At 45.0% G+C, this 18,403-nt stretch overlaps 1 protein-coding gene across 1 annotated transcript in view; it reads right to left on the bottom strand.

The window, feature by feature from the left end:
- The window catches only part of LOC115621012 (collagen alpha chain CG42342), an 83,238-nt gene extending 68,396 nt beyond the window's left edge, over positions 1 to 14,842 (bottom strand). Inside the window, 3 exon segments of the mRNA XM_030514532.1 lie at positions 14,023 to 14,456; positions 14,458 to 14,492; positions 14,612 to 14,842. Of these exon segments, the coding sequence (XP_030370392.1) occupies positions 14,023 to 14,456; positions 14,458 to 14,492; positions 14,612 to 14,842 (700 nt within the window).
- Positions 14,843 to 18,403: the final 3,561 nt, after the last annotated feature.

Here is an 18,403-nt window from a genome sequence, read left to right as displayed (position 1 = left end):
TCAAAAGCGTTGCGTAGTTATGAATGGGCTGGGGCATGGGAGGGTTAAGGAAGAGCACTGGAGGGGGGGACGTGGTCTGAGGGGTGGGCCACAGACGCCTCTTTAAGCTGATTAAATTTGTAAGCTGCGTTTGTGCCAACGAGTTGACAAACTGGTCGTCGTTGTCGTCATTGTTGTTGTTACTGCAACGAATGGGCCGAGCTGGGCTGGCCAGGAATGGGCATGGGAATGGCAAGGGCCATGTTTCAATTTGGTGCAACCATGATGACGGCTTGTTGTTGCTGCGTTGCGCATGCGTCTGAAGCCCAAAATGCAATTCCAGCGAAATTGGCGCGACAACGACAAGGCGAAGCAGATGAGTGTGACAAAAGCCGCAGACAGGCGGCTTGGGAAAAGCCGCAAAAGCCAAACAGGCAGTCAAGAGCGACAAGCGAACAAAAACCTGCCAGACTCTGGCAGACAGAGCCTCAGTGCTGGCTAAGGAAATGCGATGCAAATGATAAAATTGAAAGGAAGTCGCAATACAGGAGAAATCGCAACTCTCGCTATTGACGAAGCCATAACGCCCTAAATACTAGAACGTTCAATTATTATTATGCAACCAGATTGAATAATTAAAGGGAGATTTTGGCGTAAACACTTCCTAATTAACTAGAATTGCCAAGCATTAAAAGCCATATTTATCATAAAAATTCCAAGTTTTAGGGAGCTCCATTTTAAATTTTAAATTCATTACATTTCGAAAGAGATTTCCAGCCCCATTTAAATCAGATAAATATTTTTAAAGCGTTTAAGGATATTGTTTTTATTTTTAAAGCAAGCTTATTCGCTTGAAAACAAGAAGTAAGACAAGGACAAGGAACACCAAAAATAAGTAGAACTACTATCATCAACTAACTGAGCTACAGTTGACAAAATTTTCTTAAGCACTTGTCGAAAAGGAGATCTAACAATCGTATTAAATACAAGTATAAATCCCCTGTGCATGGCATCAATAAAAACTGCCGATATGTTGTTTTTGAAAGTGCACATCTCTTAAACCATAAATTCTGTACACCCCTATATATTTTTGATATAAAGGTAATTAGTTGCTGGTAAAAACAAGAAGACACATACATAATTATTAGGATGAAAAAGGAACAAAAAGAAGGAAATAGTTTGAAATATTTATAGCATTTTAATAGTTATATGTTTCGATATGTTTCACCATTTAGTTATTAGAAGTTTTAATACGATTTAGAAAACACTCAGACCAGGACTCTTTAATGTCATTTAAGAGGGCTATTTTGTTTTCGAATTGTTGTAAAGAATCGTAAACTACTATGGGAACTTGAGAGTTTTCTATAACCACAACTACATTAGTCAGCAGGACACATTTCTTATTGCTTATGCATTTATTAATGGCCGGGGAGTGCGACTCCAGCTACTCAATAAACACATAATGCCTTCGGGTGTAGAGTGAGAGAGTCTCTGGCAGCGGCAGCACTGAACATGTCAGAAGGTGTCGTCGCTGATGTTGCATGCCATGCACTTGAAAAACTTGTCGCAGTTCGGTTGTAGTTGTTGTTATTGCTGTTAATTTGAATAGCGAAATGGCAGGCGAGCGATCAGGCCCCAGCCTACGTGCGTGCCTCGCCATTCTCACACGCTCCAATGACAGGCAGGCAGGCGGGCAGGCAGGCGGGCACCATGGAGTGCCAAAGAAAGGCCGAGAGGTGGCCAAAAGCAAGCAACCACCAGTAACCAGTAACCAGCAACTAGCAACCAGTAAGCAATAACTAGCTGCCAGCAACTGGTAAACAGGCAATAGTGACAACTACGGCAACACCGTCCTCATCAACATCGACTGCACGACAAGCCATTCGCATTTTGATTAGATTTAGAAACATGAACATGTCGTTGGCGCTCCAATTGTTTTGGGGGGACGCGGTCGCAACGGTTTTGATTTAAGCGACATCGTCATCAGCATTGTCGTCCGTCCGCTTGTTGCTTTAACGACGTCGCATGTTTGACAATGCGTTTGCCAAATGCAAATGAAAATGCCGCAGACAAGGCGCGGCTGACGCGTCAATAGACACATTGTGAAAGGAAAGAAATGGGAAAAAATGGGCGATGAGGAAAACCCAAGCAGGGGTACGAATCGAATCGACTCGACTATTTCTGTTTCTATTCGAGACCAGCCGCCATTGATGGTGACAAACGACGACAATTTTGATTGAGTTTTGGCACGAAGAGACCCTGGGATGGGCGCATATGACAAAGCGATGATTCAGAGCTGCTGCCACAACAAAGGAGCGCAGGTAATTGTTGGCACTTTTTTCCTCCGACTGATATCCTGTCTGGGAACTGCAACTGCCATTAGTGCCATTCAAACAGGAGCGTGTGAGGGACTTATCATTAGCAACTTGTTACTAGAATGAGTTGCAAAAGAGTTCTGAATATTGCACTCAAGTGGTGCTCAAGTGGGACTATATTATTGATTGGTTCCACAAAACATTCCTTTAAAGTCACTTCTAAGCTTTTTTCCCAATCTAATATAATTATTTATAAGCTTTGTAAAGACAAATATTTGTATGGACGTATGTATGATGTCAGCCCAAGTTGTTTATTTTGCATGCCTGAATATATATTTGGATGCTTCGAATGAATATACATTAGATAAGCCCTGATGCTTATCGGAAATACAAAAACATTCCATCAGCGCATTTCAAGTTTATGATTATTTTTTAAAATGTAATATGAGACAATTCTCAATGCTGAAGCCGATAAGCTGGTCGATTTCGTATAAAATTTGTTGCTGGGTTATAGAATATTTTATTACGCTTTTGGAACTATTTTTGCAACTTCATTAAATATTCTTTGACAATTTATCAGTTTTTCAATTGTGTCCTTTGTGCAGAATTATACATGTGTAATTGTAATTGCAATTGTCTAGCTGTGCTTTTTTTCTGAATAATTTTAAGAATATATATTTCCTAGACTGGCAGTGTTCTGCCGATCCCCATAAAAATAAGTAAACGCGATATCCGTTCTATTGTTGTATTGAAAATATGTTTTTTGTAACACAACCCCCATTTGGCTTACTGAGAACTAAAAGCGGGTTGGCAGCTGAGAATGAATGTTTGAGAATTCCTCGAAAACATTATTTTCAATTAACAATATTGTGCTATCCTGAAAGGGCATCAAATGTGAAATTTGAAATTGTAATTACAGAACATGAATAACAAATGCATCGAGATTTTTTCCATATCAATAATTTAGACTGATGGGCATTACGTGTTTGCTGTTTCGCAAGCGGAAAAATTATAGCATTGAAATAAATTCCAGTCCTATTCGCTTCGATATAGGAATCGGAAGCAATGCACACGATATGTCTTCATACATCCTTAGAGAAGACAAATGGCTTGCAGATGTATGTGAGATACGAGTAGTTGACAGAGGGCTGTGAAAACCTGTTGTCAAGCTGAAGCCGAGTAGCGTATGTGAAAACTAAAACCCTATAATAATATCTGCAAAAAGAGACACTTCTGCGCTTGATGGCAATTGATGGATTTTGTCTGCTATTTATAGCGCTTAATTTACTATAATTCATCAACCTCAGCCGAAAACCAGTTCGCCCTGATGAGTGACGAGTGTGCAACGTGAGACGCCTCAGCTCGGAGTCCTACCCTCAATTACCATTAGCATGTAAAGCTGAAAAGGTTGCACGAACACAGTGGCATGAAAATGAGGCGATGCACACCACTCCGCCCTGTGGTGCCCTTCAATTTCATTGTGCATGCGACGCTCTTTGAAATTTTATTGAATTTTCTGAGAAAAAGATGTAAAAACGTAATTTAATTATGGCCAACAAGCAATCGAGCGCGGAGTTCGAAGCGCAGACATAGAAACCACAATCAGCAGACGACAAGGAATGGCGTTAAAATTTTTCCCAAACCATTTTCTCGTTTCAGCTGATTATATGTGGTTTTCTTCTTATTTTTAACGATTATTATGTATTTTTTCGACAATGATCGATTGTGATTTGTAAGAATGTCGAAGCTGACGTTGGCTTCAACGCTCTTGTTGTTGTTGTTGTGGTTGTGGTTGTGGTTGTCGTTGTCGTTGCGGTTCAAGCAATTAATATTTTTGAGCACAGGCAAACGAGGGAAGAATGAAGGCCCACTACAGCACAAAGAAAGCCATGAAATGGATATGGCCGTGAAGCGTGAGAGTCGCATTAAAGATTGATTTTGACTTTCGCTTTGTGCGCCAAGTGTTTGTTGTTGTTGTTGTTGTTGTTGAGTAGTGGGAGGGGAGGGAGATGGCTCATTACAAGCAGATTGTGTTGCCAGATTGTAAGACATTTCAAATGTTGACGATGACGATGACCAGGGCCAAAGCCAAAGCCAAAGCCAACGATTGCAGCAGCCCGCCTGCCGGACTCTGACATTGATGGGGGTTTTGATTTTCGTTTTTCTTTGATTGAAACATAAAAAAAACAAACAGACCGAAGAGGCCGAAGAAATCTGCCAAATGGCAGTTGTTAGTTGCCAGTTGACACAAACGGGCGACACAGATTCAAATTTTTGGGGCCTAATGAGCCGTGCGACGGACTCACGCTGCGTATGAGTGATATTTGCCGTTTATTGAATGGGAAACACTTCTTGCTGTTCGCTGTTCGCTGCTCGATGGCGGGTGTCAAATTTTTACGCGCCAGCGAATGATGCTGCATAAAAATTATGACATTTTCAGCTTTTATGCATATTTACAGCTAATTTGCATAAATAGTCGAAAATTGAAAATGAATAACATGACTGGGAAATGATGTGGCATAAAAGGCTGAGCACTCTGCCCATAAAAGTTCGACGTGCCTGCCCTGGGTGTGGCGCTCGACACTCGCTGTGACTGCGACTGTGACTGTGACTGCGACGGTGATGGTGATGGTGACTGTGACTCCGCGGGCGTATTGTGAGGTATTCAAATTTTCAAATTATGCAATAAAATTCATGTTAGCCGATGGCCTTGTGTGGCGAATATGCAAAGAGGGCACGAGCAGGGCGCCTCGATCTTCCGCGCACTCCCGCCCCTTCCGCATCCGCATACGCACCATGAAGAGCTGCTAAAGCCGTTGGCTTCAATTAAAAGGCCGCTTAGCTGGATGCCAGCGCGTTTTAACGGATTTACCGCCGATTTAATATACAGATAAGCAGATTCTCAGGGCCAAGGTAACAGAGCGGAAAGAGAAAGCGGCGAAAAAATATGATAAATTGCCAAAGATTCTATTTATAAACGTAATTGCTAATCCTACCTGAAAACATAATCCACCCACTTGGTGTCGCCGCCGCCGGGTGTTGAGCTGCTCAAATGGGCGGCACGAGGCCACAACCGCAGCCACAGTCACAGCCACAACCACGACGAGGATGCGGATGCGGACGCAGCACAGACGAAGACGGCAACGTTGGCAACGACGGCAATACATCATCTTTATCGCGGCCGCGGTCCGTAGACAATGCCAGTGACAGACAGTCCCAGCGATTGGGGCAGGAAAAGCGAAACGAGAAATGTCGGAGGGCATGGATCTGAATATCAGCGCAAAAAAAAAGCACAAATGAGAAGAACGAAAACAAAGCCGAAGATAGACAACGCAAAATGAACAGCAGCAACAAAAACAACAACAACAACAACAGCAGTGGCAGCAGCAGCAGCAAAACAAATGAAAATAAAACCGGACTATTTGTCAACGAGAATGAAGCCATTTATTATCCATCATAAAACTTGTATTTATCGCTAAATGTGTTGGCAGGGGGAGCCGCCGAGTGCACAAGCGCTGGCGAATCCCCCAGACAGGGTCGCCTGACAACAACAAATCCTGTCACAACTAGCCCGGAGACAAGCACATAGTTTTCCACTTGGCCCAGGGAGTCACTCAGACAAACAAACAAACAAAGCAACATCAGCAATACACAACACAGAGCACCAAGCAGCAAGCAGCAAGCACAGAACACCGAACACAGAGCTCAGAGCACAGAGCACAGAGCAAGTCGCTCCAGTGTCGAGGCAATAAATCATACGGCAGCCACCGAGTGGGTCTGGAAGCCAAAGCCCTGACGCTGCGTACGTGAGCTCGACATGAAAGTGGAGCTGTACTCGCTGAATTGTCGTTGAAAATCACGTAAAAGTATAAAAATGAAATCTGTTTGCCTCGCCCGCAAACAACGCCCCTCGCCTCTCGGCCAACACGCCCGCCCAATACACTATAGTATATGGCAAACGCCAACCGAACTGTCTGAATGGCTGCCTGTCGCAGCGTCAAATGTCGCCATTCCGAGCGGCACACAAATACGAATAAATTTTAGTTTGAAACGCACATTTCACCGTCTCTGAAATATCTACGCAGCACGCGTTGTCAATGTGCCGCCTATTCCGGGAACCAGCCAGCCAGCCAGCCAATAACCAGTCCGCCAAACTACCAACTGGAGGTGCGCGCTCCTGTTCAAGAAACTTAACTAGATCCCCAGTTCATATGCAGTTCAAGCAAAGGTTCAGAAGCGATCCTGTTTGATAAACCTATCCCGATATTTCGTACATCTTCTAAAAGCAGATCAGCTTCTGTTGCAAATATCGATGTCTTTATGGGAAGCTAGTCAGGTTTCCATTTTAAAGATGCCACAAAATAATCTATTCTATCCAAAAAACCAATTCTGTCCCCACAAGTATTTAAAATGTAGTAATGTCTTTGTATCCTCGAAAAGATACCATAACTTTTTTAAAGAAATTTATTTCCAATTCAAATAGCATCAGAGAATTCAAAGCAGCAAAAATTTCGAACAAGACTGAAAGAAAATTTCTCTCAAGCTACCGACTGCTTACAAAACTGAAGGCGCGTCCCTTTGAAAAAGTTTATTTAATTAATCAGATAGTATTAGGATAGGCGGAGCGCTGAAGTAGTTGCAATTTAGTTTATTAAATTGATCGCATTCTTGTGAAAATTTTTAATAGTACCTGCGTCTACACGGCTATAAGTGTTTGTGTTGAAATCGAAGAATTCAAATGCGTTTCAGAGTTCTTTGCATCGATATCTGTATTATTCTATGCTACGCGACTCTATCAACATATCTAGTCTCAGTTCACATACTAGTTGGATTTTAAAGCCTGACTAGAGAACAAGTTTGCGCCAAACAGACACATCTCTGCCATATAGCATCGATAGCAGGCAGTGGGGAGGAGTGGCAGTGGCAGTGGCAGCATCAGCTTAGCAAAAGCTTAAGCAACCAAAACCAGAGCCCGCTACGAGTCGAATCGCATACATATGTGACTAATAAACTAAGCAAACACGCAGACAGCTGCAGACAGGCGCACGCACCAGCGAGTATCTGCCAGATACATACTTATAAGCCAGCGAACATGTGTCTGTGCCCCAATCTAAGCAATCGCATTTGCTCAGCAGACGGAGAAGCAGTAAGACAGGCGGTCAGCCAGACAGGCAGACAGATAGACAGGCAGCAAGCAGCAAGCAGGCTGGCAGCAAGTCTGGAGATTCGACTCGTCTGCTGCTCGCCTTGATTGATGGGCCAGCAGCACGGGTAGTGGCAACCTTTTGGCTTGGTTGTGTGGGCCTCTCCTACAGATCCCATCAATCGACGTGTCCACTGTGTACTTTCGGGGCTTACCTTGCCTGCTAATTAGCAAGATGTTTTCTCAGAAATAACGGTAGCACTATGGCAAAAGGTAAATGGCCAAGAAAGGTCAAGTCAATAGATTCGAACAAATAACCTTTTTGTAGGCGGTTGCGCTCAAATGGCCACTCTCTAGACAAGGTCAACAGCAAGCCGTGCAATAATAGGTGTAAGAAGCACTTGATCATTTAATTAGCAGTCTCAGAATGTGAAGGTTTTTCAATTTAAATTGTGCAACTAATTTATTCGATAGCAGTCCATTTAAACGTGTTTATAAAATTGTATTTAATACGTATGGAAAGCGAAATATTTAAAAGTATTCTTTAAAGTTTGTATAATTCCCAATTATCTTTTGCCTTTTTTTTTTGAATTTCCAGCAAATACCTTAATTAAGGGAATGTGAATATCAACTATAAATAATTGAAGCTTCAAACATAGAGAAAGGAACTTAAAAGTTAAATTTTCATTTAATTTATATTAATTGAGTGATAAATTAGAGTGTTAGTTTTATTAGGACCCCTATCTATAGTCTTTTGACTATCAAAATGCCCGATAGTTGGTTCCAAATTCAAAATTCCTAGATGCCATGACGATCTTATAGTCTGTAGACTTCCCTGTCCTCCACATTCTTATGGCAACTATAGGACTTGGTGCATCGATTCAGATAATACTATGACTGGTATGATCATAATCTCCTACAGCAGCTTTATTATATTGTCAGCCGATTTTAATGACTCACAAATACCAAATTTCGATAGGATATCTTCTTAGAGTTACCAAACTAAAAGTGATTTTTCCACCAAGCGGTCGTGTGGCAGCTGCATTCAGACTTATAGATGCTATATACAGTACGAATAGGACAAGTCTATTGTCTAGTGTCCATTCATGCTGATCACATCCGTACCTGTAACACAGTCCACCTATTGCCTGTCACATACATCCATCGGCTTCAGGACATAAACATACGAGTACCTGACTTCATTAGGCTCAACCCTCACTATATAGTAGGTAGCCATCGTTCATTCGTCAGCGAACGAAACCAAGCCCAGGCTTAATTTTGCGTTCCCCAAAAATATTGGCTCTACTTTTTGTGCCATTTCACGTTGTTCATATCATTTTAACTACAATGGGGTGCTATCGGATCTGCCACTTCCTCTCCTGCACCCACAATCGCGAGCGCAGCTCCGCTCATGACACGCCACGCCGCGTTCGATTTTCCCCGTCGTTGAGGCACAAATTACATTGCCTGCGAAAACTGTCTAGTGGGAAAGTGTACCAAAAATAAATAAAGTTATATATGTACACGAGTATATATGTACTCGTATGCGCATATATAAAAACAACGCACACACACAGACACACACACACGTGGACATCCACACTCGTAACGAATCTGATGAAATTTATGAAATTCTTGTTGGTAATTCATTTATATATTTTGCCAATGAATTTATTTTATTTTCTCGTTAGTTTACGTTTTTGCTTTATTGTGTTTTTTGTTTTATTTATATTTGTGTTCTTGTTTCTGCATTCATTTGCTGCTGCTTCTCTTGTGATATTTTTAATGGCATTTTTTCCACAGCCAAATTCCGACGCACAACAACAACAACTTCAGCATGGCTGGAGCGGCGCCTGAGAATCCGAGCAGGGGCCGGGCCGGGACGGTCCGGGCTGGGCGGAGACGTCATGGCACACGACAAATAAATTTGTCAACGAATGTGGACAGACAGACTCGCGGCGGGCTGGGGCTGTGGAAGAGGGCTGGGCAGGGCCGTGGGATGGGGGATGTGGAGCCCGCGAGCAGGCGTGGGCGGGCAGCCGCGCTGGAGCACGGGCAGGGGCAGGGGCAGGGACAGGGCGGTGTGAGGCGGCAATCGCACAAATAACGACGACAGTTGCTCATTAATTTTTTCACTAATTAATAATTTGTTGTTGGCTGTGCTGTGCTGTGCTGCTGTTGCGGTGAGCGCTGGTCAATGAAATGGTTTATTGGGCTATTAGCGCAGCATTTAAATGGCAATCAGGGCGTGGCGCAGCGGGGCAACCGGGCAGGTGAACCAAAAAGTCACGCAAAGTCACAAATTAAACGCATAAACAAACCGACAAGCGAATAAACAAACAAACAAACACAACTAACGAGCCACCCGAACGAATGAGCGAGCATATGAACGCTCACATAAACAAAAAGCGAGGCATCCACCGCTCCACTCGTCCTGCCTCCACTCCACTGCCCACACAACCGGGTCCGACAAGCTGGTCAAATTGAAAACGAAAAGGAAATCAATTGATGTGTAGCGACAATCGATATGGTCGATATGGTCTGCTACGACTCGGTCAGGTTTAACCGAAAAAATGAAACAACAACAAACTGAAAAGAAGAACTCGAGCGTCTGTGGACACGCTCGAGCGATCTGAACCAGCAAGGAGGGTTGTCGGCGATGTTGTTATTGCGCTTTGGCACGCCCTAAACCACAGAGAACATGCAAGGCTGTGGCAGAGGGAGGGGAGAGCAAAAGTTTGGGGTGCGGTCTGTGACTATGGATTCTGTATTTTTGGTTAACTCTGTCTATATCTCTGTGCTGTGCGGTGTGACGGCATATGCGACCGAGGCTGCTACCTGATGGCAGCATATGCAGAGAAGCGAGCAGACGCAGTCGAGAGACATATGAGTATATCCACTTGGTGTTATCCTGACAACGTGATTGAAATTTATGACTGGCAAATACACGAACACCAGGCAGCCAGCAATGACAGTCGAAAAGCACCGGTGGGGTGGTGGGGTGGTGGGGTAGGGGGGTGCATGGCTTGGCGCGTGAGTTGAATTGAATTGGGCGAAAGCTCAACGGTCCAGAGCAGCACATTGAACGTCCTTCCGTCCTCGACTCGCTGTGAGAAATTGCACTGAATAAAAAGCACTTGTACGCATTAAAACCTAATTGGGAATTTCCATAGTTCATATGCCATTTTCTCGTACTACTGCTACTATCATCTCTCTGTGGCATGTTAGTGTATCTACATGCATCTATAGTATACGAGTATATAGTATATATACATTTATGGGTGCGTTTGTGTGTTCTACTTGTATGTCCTCCACCGTGTGTGGCTTGTTCTACATATTTTGACTTGCAAAATGTCACACGCAGTCAACAAACTGTTCCTCGTTGTCCGGCGCCGGTCGCCGGTCGCCATTTGCCAGCAGTTGTTGCTGATACTGTTGTTGCTTCTGTTGTTGGTGCTAAAGTGGATTTTGCGCTTGGCTATGATAAATTGAGGGTTTGCTGCTGGCCAAAGAGCCATGACTACGGCGGCGGACAGTCCGCCAGTTAGGGCACTCGTTTCTAAGCTGCATGCAGCACTCGTCGCACAGATGAGCACAAGTGGCCGAATGTCATTTGCAGGTTGACAACGCCGCCAGGGACACATCCACTCCATCCACTCCAGCTCTCCCTCTCCACCTCTGCCTCTGCCTCTGCCTCACCTCGCACAATGGGAGAGAATCTCATGTTTAGAACGGATAACTGACGTAATTCTATCCACACATACATGTGTACGAGTATGTACGTGTAATTGACATTTTACAATGTTTTATTTGCGGCATTCGGTCTATCAAATAATAGCTTACAGACATTCGTAATAGTTCTTCAGGCAGAGTTCGAATCATTCACAACAACTTTATTATTTCATGATTGATACCATTTTGTACAATTTAGAAAAATTTCTTGCTACTATTTTTATGAGTATTACATTATTATACCTTTGATTAGTTAATACAAATTTCCTATTTCTAAAGGAGCCAATACAAGTATTGTATTCTAATGCACATTGTTAATATTTTTCCACTGTCGCTTACCCTCTGTATTGATGCATTGCTGTATTGCTGTATTGCCGGTCATCTCAATAATTTTCTGCTAAGCTGCTGCACTTGGTTGCTGTCGCACTAATTTGATCAATTTCTGCTGAAAAACTGCCAACGACAAACCCAACCTAATCGACTTATCGTCCTGCCTGTCACATGCTGCGAGCCCCGAGCTTACTTCTGCTGCAATGCCCTTGACATGAACTTCAGAGCCAGTCAAAGCACTCAAAACTGTGCTGCACATGCAGGCAAAGGACGACGACGACTTCGATGGCAACAAGGACCCGTTTGCAACGTCTAAGCCTCAAAAATGTTGTGATAAGCAAACGCTGAAGCAGCCCCAGCCCAGCCCTCCTTTGATTTATTGTGTGCGGCTTAAAGTTGTGAAGAGCCTGAATGGCTGTATGGCTGTGTGGCACGCTTATCAAGGCTGCCAAGGGACTCCAGGATGCGTTGGCTTGGTCCAAAATGTATTTATTTGCAGTGACTTTGAAAAGAAACTTCGACTGCCGGGCTGGCTAGCTGTCTGCCTGGCTGACAAAAACTTTGACCCGCGGGCGCATCGATTATAAAACTTTTTGTCGTATCTTGTCTGAAGCCAAAGTCCGCATGGGGAGAGCGACAGCCGGCGTGGGGTCGAGGGGGCGAGCAGCGTGGATGGAAGCCAAGAACTTGGCAAGTTGTTAAATAGTTGCGTTGAGCATTTAGTTGATGCAGCAGCTACTGCCACTTGAAATGGTGCTCGCAATTAGTCGCAGCCATGGAAGATGGTAAGACAGGAAGGCAGAAAGGCAGGCCAGCAAGGCAAGGAAACAAACGGAACGTATGCGTTATAAAACTATATACGAGTATACTATATGTACAAGTATGCTTGCGTCCGACTGCAGTCCCAGTTGTGTGTGCCAGGCGAGTCATGCGTGGCTGCTGGCCAAGATTAGCGAAGAACTTTGCGAGGCCGCTTAGCTGCCACTCGCTCAAGTGGCCCCTTGCTCTCGTACAAGCACGAGCACAAGTTTGAGTGTCTGTGTGTGACTTAATTGTGTAAATGTCAAGACAAATTGCGTTAATACGCGGAGCACACAAAGGGCACACGTCGAGGACAACGCGGCAGGCAACATTGCCGCACACAACTGCAGCCAAAGTTGCGCATGTCAAATCCCTCAAGCAAAGGTCAGGGGCATGTTGTGCAGGGGCAGCGTGTGTCGTAAAAGTTTTTAAAAAGTATTTTAAGCAAAATTTATGCAAACCACAAAACAAGTTGGCAGCCAAGGCAGCCAAGGCAGCAGCAGCAACAGCGGCAGCTTCTTATGGCGCGCAAAAGGCGTTCATGTGCGAAGCAGCGGAGACTTTGGAACGCAGAAGCGCGTTCACGCTAATCCCCGAGTAATCAAAGTTTGGCAACGGCATGTCAGGCCAGTGGGATGGGGAGTGTGGGGGCGTGGCAGAGTGCCGACCCGGCAAAGACACACAGCAGAAAAAATGGCAAGCCGAAACCAAACAGCGGCACAAAGGCGAACGACATCTCGAATAGAAGCGGCAGCAGGAGCAGGAGCAGGAGCAGGAGGCTGTGGACCACTATGGTGGCCATAAGTTGGTTGGGGGCCAGACAAATTGCACACAAAAAGTTGCAGAGCATGCATACGTGAGTGTGTGTGTGTATGTATGTGTGTGTATGTATAAAAGTGTTAGAGATGGGTACGTGAGGAGTGCAAAAAAATAAGCTCACAGATGAAGGCATAAAATGTTAACGAGAATACAAGTATGAAAGACTTATTACACACGGTTTACTTAGTCTTTCAGATCCTATTTAGACACAAGTGCTAAACGGAATTTTTGTGGAAGCAGGCTAATCCTAAACGATCTAACATTAACCGATTCAGTTAGAGCCTTACACGGAACAGTTTATTACTTGAGATAGCAATCGAACTGTGCGAACAGACATAGCTTTGTGACTGACTATATGTGTAGCAGCAATGGGCAGACATGAGACATCCTTATATTGGAGGAGCGACAAACTATTAGCTTATTCTTATTTCATTCTCTTTCCGGCTGCCTGCGAGCTCATTTCCGGAGTTACTCGAGCCCTTCTCTTTGCCACCAACACGTCACTCAGCCGTCTCTAGAGTGTGTTGTGTGGCAAAAGCCAGAACAGTGGAAAAACCAAAACAAAAAAAGAAACACTTTTCCAATTAATGAAATCTCTAAACTGCCATAAATTTGGCCAAACCCAAATAATTAAATTTCGTTGGCATAGTTGGGGCGGACGTGGCCAACAAACACACGCACAACGTCCCACAAACACACAGACACGCACACACACATAAGCTCGACTAACAGTCAACGACTTGTTGACTTGTGTGCGTGTGTGTGTGTGGCAACTAATTGTGTGTTGGCCATGCCTGCCACACGCCGCAAAGTAGGCTGCAAATTATTTGCGCTTAGACACATGCGGCTGCGGTCAATTTGGGCAGCGGCAATGTCCTGAAAAGGTCATTCTGATTCACTCACCTGGTTGACACTGGCAGTCGCCATTTCCGTTGTTGTTTCCGCCAGCCGCCGCCGCTGCGGCAGCCGCTTCTGCCGCCTGCCTGCGCTGCTGCCGCCTCGTCAACTGCAAGTGGGAGACGTCGCGCCGCAGGCGATGCAACTCGCGTCGCACATGCAACGTCATGTGCTGCGAGCCATTCGCCTCGTTGCCAGTCAGCAGCGGCGCCTCCTGCTCCTCGGCCGCTGGCCAGTGCAGCAGCTGTTGCTGCTCCAACCGGAGCTCCAGCTCGACAATGCGTGCGTCCAGCTGCTGCAGACGCTGCAGGCGCTGCTCCATGCGTGTTTGCCTCACGTTTGTGTAGAGGGCGAAGCTGAAGCCGCAGAGACAGAGCACATAGCAGGCGATGTGCAGCAAGGACATCAGTTGCATTGTGGGCCGCGGGCGCTCCTTGGACGCTGGTCGCTGGAAGGTTGCTGCTGTTGTTGGTGTTGTTGTGCCTGCTGCCGCCTCAAGGCGACTTGCGGCTGCTGCTGTGGTTGGTGTGGCTGCTACTCCGCTGGCTGTTGCTGTGGCTGTGGCTGCTGCCGTCCTTGTTGCTGTTGCTGTTGCCGTTGCTGGGTTTTCGTTGGCCGCATGGCCCAGCAGCATGCGCTGCTCCATTTCGATTGTGGGCTGTGACAATTGTGCTTCACATGCAGGCGCTGTCGCTGCCCCTGCTGCTGGTTCTGCCTGTGTCGACGCCTGCGTCGCCATGTTGTTGGTGTTGCTGTTGCTGTTGCTACTGTTGTGGTTACTGTTTGTCCTTGGGCTGCCGCTGGGCGGCGTTTTGTGTTTGCGCATTGTGCGACTGTCAGAGTGCGCGTCTCCTTCAAAGTTTCCTCTGCTTCGTGTCCTAAACTAAAGCTGCGACCCCTTCTTTGCCACCTCCTGCCACTACTGTTGCTGTTGCTGGTGGGTTGCTGATGCTGATGCTGCTGCTGCTGCTTGAATATTGTGCCGGCACTTTGAGTGTCCTTGTCGCATCACAAAAACACATGTGGCGCACTGTTTGTCCCTCCGACTGCTCCTTTCGCCAGCGCTTGAGTTTATTTTAGATTTTCGGCCAATGCTCGTGAATTCTATGCTATGCTATACAAGTATAGTCCTCTATTCTGTTCTATTCTATTGCGTTTGCTTGCGACTTTTCGTAGCGGTTTTTGGCCAGCACATAGCGCTTGTAATTCCCCGCCTGCTGTGACACTCTATGCCATTGTTATACTTCCAATTGTTGTTGGAATGTGCGCCGCATACAAAATAACGCGACTCTGTACTGCGGTCGCCCCTGCCACCAGAGGTTGGGAGCGGGCCACTTGTGCCACTTCGCGTTGCGACGTCAACGACAACGACAACCACTTGCCAGCAGTGCCTTTTGTTTTTTGTTGCGTCAATCGTCACAGCAGCTGCTCTGCTTCTTCTACTTCCACTTCTGCTTCCACTGCGGACTCTTCCTCCAGCCCCTTGTCACTCCGCCTTCCGTCTTCCGCTTCTCGATTCGTTTTTTTCGGCGCTTTGTTCTGGCCTGACAAGTTTCTGACAGTCAACGAGGCGGTCGCACTCACGGCTGCCACTTTTCCCTTTCTTCTTCTTCTTTTCGGCTGCTGCTTCTGTCTATTTGCTTCGTGTAGTTTTTCACTCGCCACTTGTCTTACAAGCGCTTTTCACATTGCAACTTATTTAGTTTTCGTGGCGAACAAAACCCGTTCACTTTTCAATATGCGCCTGCCGGCCTGCAAAGAAAATAAAAAAGAGAAGGTGGGGCGCTTGAGTAAAAAGTGAAAGAAAAGTTAGCACAAGTTTTTTTTTCGCAAATCGTTCCGAGCATTTGCCGCATTGGCTATGCTTGAGTTATGGCAGCCGAGAAGCCAAACCCGGCCCAACAACCCAACCAACAAGCTCCGTCCACCCGCTGGACCAACGTCAACACATTTTCAATAATCAGCCACCCGGCAATGTTGGCCAGGACGAGAGGACCGCGGAGTGGCCAGAAATGACGTGTCTTGGCGTTAACTTCGTTTTAAAGTTCAGCGAGCCGTGGTCGTGGTCACTGCGCCCCCGACAGTACTTCACTTGCGCCCAAACTTTTGCCACCGTAAACTTTTTTAGCTCAAGTAGCGGCATCAGCAGCAGCAGCAGCAACAACAACAACAACACAAATGAAAATAACAACAACAAGCTGAGCAACAACATGCCACGGGTGCTGCAAGCATTTGACCCACAGACTTGGCGCGTCAAAAACATTTGTACAAGTAACTTCCAACTCTGAAGCGGGTAAATGGCCGCTTGGGGTGGGGGATGGGGTCACATTTGTGACGAGGGCTGTGTGCGAGGGCAAGAATAATGAACAAATACACACAATAAAAAATAACCATAAAGAACAATTGTCGAAAGCGAATTCAGAACACAACAATAGGCACAACAACTGAATTGTAAATACACTCTCCCAACAATCTTGATTGTAAGCGAAGCAACTATCCTCTTACTGATTGGCTCACCCAAAAGCATTCTACGTTATTTTTCTTACAGGAATAAAATCTAATATAAACAAACTAATTCCAACTGTAGAAGCACACGCAAGTCTGCTCTTAAAGATAAACCGGTAAGTGGACATTATTATTTTTCAATATTATTGTCAATTGTCCATTTCATAGATATTAATTATGAATACTTACTACAATAAGATCGTTCGTTTTTAAAGTTTCAAAACAATCTGTTTTGTTAGGTACTGACAATTTAATTCCTTTAACTCAGAAAAAGAATGATTGAAACTAAAATTGTATCGTTAAATACTCTTAGAAGGTATAGACAAATATTCCGCGTTATATAAGTGTATGTAATGCGTTTAGTAAACACAAAAAACAGCACAATTCTTCATCTAGAATGCTAGAGCATTAAAGAAAGTATGGAAATGTTTCTTAAGAAGGGGGCACTTGTTCGATCGCTTTTCATTAAAATGCTCAACAATGTGCTCATTGTTGTTATTGCATTTAATGTTTGTGTGCTTGTGTGCGTGTGTGTGTGTACACTTAAACTTATATTGCGCAATCATGCGCCAGCAACAACAAGCGCACATAAAACTCAAAAACAATCAAATAAGAAGACCCCCAAACAACCACAAACAAAAATTGAACACCCCAGCGAAAAGCATAAAAGTCAAAAAGGCCAATTTCGAACAACAACAACACTGCCCATTGTGTGTAGCAGTAGCAGTAGCAGCGCCAGTAGCAATAGCAGTGGAATGTTTGCAACACCCTAATAAAACTAATTGAAAGTCTTGTGTGCTGCGAAGCCAATAATGCCAATGATGCCAACGTTGATGTCGGTGTTGGCGCTACCGACAACGTCGACGACGACGACGGCGACGACGAAGCCGACAACAATAACAACTGCACAGCAATGAAGCTTTTAATTTAACAAATAAGAGCGTGAGGCACACCGACATACTATATATACACGCACATACCCACATTCATTGAGAGCCTGCCACTCAGACTCGACGCGACTCGACTCGGCTCGACTTGCCACAGTTTTCGCTGACATTGCAACCGTGCCCGTGCTATCCATTTCGCCTGTCCAGACACGCAAACCACCAAAAAGAGAAACCATCGCCGCCAGACAGCTGTTTTTAAGCAGCAACAGGCGATATTCTCGTCAACGAACTGCCTTTCCATTATACGAGCACGAGTATTGCAGTCTTAAATATTTTACAAGTATGTAAGCACTCGCATAACAATGCTAAAATATCTGCGAAACCCCAAACAAATCAGGTCGAAGTTCTTATATTTATTGAAAAAAAGAGAGTAAAACATATATTTTTTAAAGTCCATTTAATTTAAACGTGCACTATGCCCAAAATCTCTAAGCCGGCTAAAGCACAAATGCTCCATTATATTAATTGATTTCAATTTATATTTCTTTTCGCTTGTGCCACTTGGAGTTCGAGCAGGGAAATGTAATAAACTGTCATTAAAAGATGGGCCCACTGTAGTGTTTGCAACAATGTAGGCGCTAGGTTGCCAATTCGAGGGCAATGGTCGTGTTTTCTCGGTGCGCAAAGGTTAACGTTTTTTGATGCTAACTCAATATAAATAAATTGATTTCAAATTTCAACAACTTGACGCAGCTGCTGGGCAAGCAAAACGAACGGCCGGATTGGGCTGATTGGCGGTAGGGTGGGGAGCGGCAGCAGCTGGACGAAGCTTTTGTCAATTACATGTCGGGGGCGGATAAAGCGAAGCCCCCAAAAGCATGCTATGAATTTTTTTGCAGCACAAGAGCGTTCAAATTCAATTATGTGTGTCGGTCGGTCTCTGCACCGCACGCCCTGAGCGCGCGTGTGTGTGTCGTGGATGTGTTGGTGCAGAC

The sequence above is a fragment of the Scaptodrosophila lebanonensis genome, unplaced genomic scaffold, assembly GCF_003285725.1.
Source record: "Scaptodrosophila lebanonensis strain 11010-0011.00,11010-0021.00 unplaced genomic scaffold, SlebRS2 tig00000024-arrow-pilon, whole genome shotgun sequence".
In the NCBI taxonomy this organism is placed as follows: Eukaryota; Metazoa; Arthropoda; class Insecta; order Diptera; family Drosophilidae; genus Scaptodrosophila; species Scaptodrosophila lebanonensis.
Note: the sequence above shows the minus strand (reverse complement) of the source record. Positions and strands in the feature narration are given on the sequence as shown.